Source organism: Volvox carteri, assembly GCF_000143455.1.
Source record: "Volvox carteri f. nagariensis unplaced genomic scaffold VOLCAscaffold_18, whole genome shotgun sequence".
NCBI lineage: Eukaryota > Viridiplantae > Chlorophyta > Chlorophyceae > Chlamydomonadales > Volvocaceae > Volvox > Volvox carteri.
This window is the reverse complement of record NW_003307561.1, coordinates 574,230-578,195: the sequence shown is the minus strand read 5'-3', so window position 1 is coordinate 578,195 and position 3,966 is coordinate 574,230. Positions and strand designations below refer to the sequence as shown.

Below are 3,966 nucleotides of genomic sequence, written 5' to 3'. Positions count from 1 at the left end.
CGGTCCTTTTTCCCTACCTTTCCCCCCTCCCCCTCCCCCTCCCCCTCCCCCTGCCCCTGCCCCTCCCCCTCCCCCCGGCCCCTCCGGCAGGTACCTCCAAGACGGCCGTGTTCTCAGTCCCCGAGCTGTCTCCCAACTGGAGGACCTCACACCCCCGCCCTTCAAGAAAATAATGGACGGCATAACCGGTGGGGGGTGGGGGAGATGGAGGGAGAATATTGGCCTCGCTGTCTGTGTGTCTGTCTGTCTGTGTGTATGTCTGTCTGTATGTATGTGTGTGTCCTGCACAGGCAAGGCAAGGATTCCATGTTCGGGTGGTGCAGTACAGCTCCCTCCCTTCCCGCTTTAAAGCCACCCCAACTCCACCACCTTTATTTCTGCTACTGCTATCAAGTTGAGGTCGTGCTGCGTTGTGTTTATGTATGATGTGTGAAACAGGGGGGTGTATCTTCGCCCGTGGCAGCTACCCTGCGAAACCCTGCCTTCCCCGGTATTTCGGGGCACCCTCATCCAGTCACCCTAGTCAACTTCTCAGTGGATCGCTCAGGTTCCGCACCCACCACCAGCATCCAACGGAATCTGCCGGGTCGACAGCGGCGCAACTCCATTCCTGGTCGGCTCGCAGGTTAACTTTATCCCAGGTCACCACCGTCCATCAACTAGGGGCGCAATGCCTTCCACCATCGGAAGGACTTTTGACCCTAACGGGTATCGATCCCGGGATCTCTCATGTATGTATGTATGTATGTGCGTCATGTGGTGGTGGCATGTGCCCGTCAGGATCCAGGTGGCGGCGGAAAGTGCACCTCCACTACGGCAGTCGATTGACCTTGCTGCTGACGTCAGCAGCAAGGGCGGCAAGAACCACCACCACCACCACCACCACCAGCGGCACCCATGGTGGCGTTACACAGGAGCCACAGCAGGTGCGGGGCCTGGGGTGTGTGTGTATGTATGTATGTGTAGCTTGAGCGGCTGTTTGAGTTAGGGTGGCACGTTGTGCCTGTAGTGCATTTCTCGTGGACTCACATTGGTTGGCGAGGATATCTGTCCGTTAGTCTGTCCGTATATCCGCCCTTTGCTGCGGCTGGTGCTCAACGGGCGCACTGCAGCTGTTCGTACGCGATATGCCGTGTGCCGTACATGGGTGTGTGTGGTACCCCTGGTGTCCGGGGTGGGGGAAAGGAGGGAGTGCCACCCAGCAGCCACCCTGGAGCAGTAAATTCCAAAATCGCCAGCTGCCGTACACACCCAACGGCGTCCTCCCTCTCCCGCCGCAATCACCCTCTCCCCTCCCCTCCCCTCCCGGCCCATTCCGACCGCAGTCGAACCCCTCCCTGGAGCGACTTATCTCCCAGCAGGCCACACGACCCTATCTGCTGGTGGCGGTCACCTCCCCCTCTCCTTCCCCCTCCTCCTCATCTTCCTCCCGGCGCCAACCCGCCGCACGCACACGCATCCACGTGCATCTGGTCCTGAGGCGCAGCGCCGCATCCTCCACCCCCGACCTGCTCCGGGCCTTCGTCCACTGCCGCTGCCTGGCGCACTTTTGCGAACTCCAGTTACAGCGGAGGGCGGCCGACATGACGATGAAGACCAAGACCAAGACCAAGAAGAAGGACACCAAGCATCAGGTGGTGTCAGTCGGTGAGAGATCCTCGAGGTTGCAAGAGCGGAAGCGGGGCGAGGTCCAGGGAAAGCAGCGGCAGCAGCAGCAGCATCAGGGTGAGGAAGGGGTCGAGAGCGTGGATGCAGCAGGGGCGGCAGCTGCTGCAGAGGCGGAGGCATGGATGGCGGCGCGGTACGACATATTGGTTTCAGAGCTTCAAGATGCTGGGTGGCACACGGACCGAGTAGCTTTGCCTCGACCCAGCTGGACTGCGGAGTGGGGGCCTGTGACCCGTGGGTCAATTGGGGATGCGGGGGCGGTACAGGCGATGGTGGAGCAGCAGCAGCCGCCTCAGGGGGTTCAGCACCTGCACCTGGAGTGAAGTGAATGAACGGTGCAGGATGGAAAGTATCGAGGTGACGGTGGTGGTGGTGATGGTGGGTTATGCGTGCATGTGCATGTATGACGATTAGTGTTCGGCGGGGTTTGTGACAGTCCCCCACTTTAGGAAACAATTACGACGACCCTAGAAACTTTGTTACTTAGGTTGGAATTAATTGAGACCCGCCCTAAATGAAAAAAATCACTGGGTTTGCCAAGTCTGAGGGTAGGGGGAGGGGATGTTGTAGCGCGATAGCTACACAGTAGTGATGAGATTATTAAGAAATATGCGAATCTAATTATGATTATGAAATCTTCTGAAACTGATATGGCTGTCAAGGAATCGTTTGTAAGAATTCACCGGAACTGAACATCAAGGATCTGTACGACAGCCTTACCGAAATCCACAAACTTACTGAAATCGTCTTTGCTCACTAATCGACGTGTTGTTGTTTAGAATTCATATTCTACACACGTTCGGAGCGCGGTTTTATACCGTGGTCGGGGCAGTGCCGGCCTGAGACAGACTTCACATGTCTTCGGCACTGCACCAAACTACAACAGGGGAAGGGGCCGAATGCTAGATGTCCACGTGTAAAGAGCTTGTGTGGAAGTTTCACAGTCAGGGCGTTTTGATTATCCTAGCCCTGGTGACGGAAATGCCAGGCAGGGTGTGAACGCGGGTGCTTGTATGTCAAGTCTTGGCAACCAGGTCTTGTCCCGCTGCTTTAGTTTGTTTGGAGACAAGGGACATGCGGCCACACAGGGAATGTGACTGTGCGGCTTCGCGGCATCCTGCCGGTACAGCTGACAGCTGCAACTCCCGGATGCGCTTGATGGCCTGATGCCTGCACACGTCCTTGACCGGAGGGGTGCAGAGCGGTGTCCCATACTCCCTTAGTCCTGGGGAAGGGTCAGCCCCGCATCCTGTCGGTTGGATAACCCCCCCTTTCATATCCTCGAGCCACACATCCAACAGCCGCATCCTGGTGACTGCATCCCTTCCCCTCCGCCATCCTCATCCTTGGTGGGTTGGCGTTGACCCTCCCGCCAATATGCCGCCGCCATCCTGGGCCCTCTGCCATCCTTTTCCTTGCGAGGTCCGCATTTTTATCCTACTCTTTTCTTCTGTATCTTGTGCCCGACGACCCTCCGCCGCATCCTGACTGCTCTGCAACCCTCCTCCTTAACTGACCTGATGTGAGGTCTAGATCACAAGAAAAACAGGCCAGAACCCGTGACGTGTTGTGGTGCTTGCTTTTTCGTCGCTTCTATTGTGTCGTTGGGCAGATATGTGTGGTTGATATACCGCACATCCCGCACACACTCACACATACCAACATTTTCATGCGCGAAACAAAAGACATTTCACTGTAGTGAATCCTGGTGCTCGCGGCGCGAGCGGGCGTGGAATGCGCAGAGATTCCTTGCGGAAGCCGGCGGCGCGGCGCGGCATGTAAACTGCTTCTGAGCAACAAAGCTAAAACTAGCAGTCAGCTATGCCAATAAGGTTTAGAAAATACACTTATCTGTCGGTTTGGGCCCTGAGTTACGTCCATGGCAACAGCTGCTCGCGACTTGGACCAGACAGCCATGAACAAACCAGGTGGAGACGGATGCGATGCCCATTTAGACTTGCAGCGGGGCCATTTGCAAAGACTATGGTAGGAGCAGCGCCTTTCACAGTACCGTTTGCGACACCAGTGGCGGCGCCGTTCGCGCCATGGCCATTGGGAGAGCCATTGGGAGTGCCAAGCGCAGGGCCAAGTGGAGGGCCATTCACAGAGCCGTTTACGGCAGTACTAGCAGGGCTAGCACCATGGCAAGCTGCAGGACCAGCGACAGGACCAGCGACCATCTCCCTAAGTACTTTTTGCCTGGTGTTACATTGGTGCGAATTACTAGGAGGTGGTGACTCCCCGGATCGAGATTTGATTAAACACATAGCACACTCCAGGCATGATGCAGCATACCCA

At 56.8% G+C, this 3,966-nt stretch overlaps 1 protein-coding gene across 1 annotated transcript in view; it reads left to right on the top strand.

The window, feature by feature from the left end:
* The window catches only part of VOLCADRAFT_90737 (uncharacterized protein), a gene marked incomplete at both ends in the record, with an annotated part of 5,829 nt that extends 3,838 nt beyond the window's left edge, over window positions 1-1,991 (top strand). The window contains 4 exons of the mRNA XM_002950355.1: window positions 91-188; window positions 915-926; window positions 1,113-1,174; window positions 1,326-1,991. Of these exons, the coding sequence (XP_002950401.1) occupies window positions 91-188; window positions 915-926; window positions 1,113-1,174; window positions 1,326-1,991 (838 nt within the window). The remainder of the gene's footprint in view (window positions 1-90; window positions 189-914; window positions 927-1,112; window positions 1,175-1,325) is intronic.
* Window positions 1,992-3,966: the final 1,975 nt, after the last annotated feature.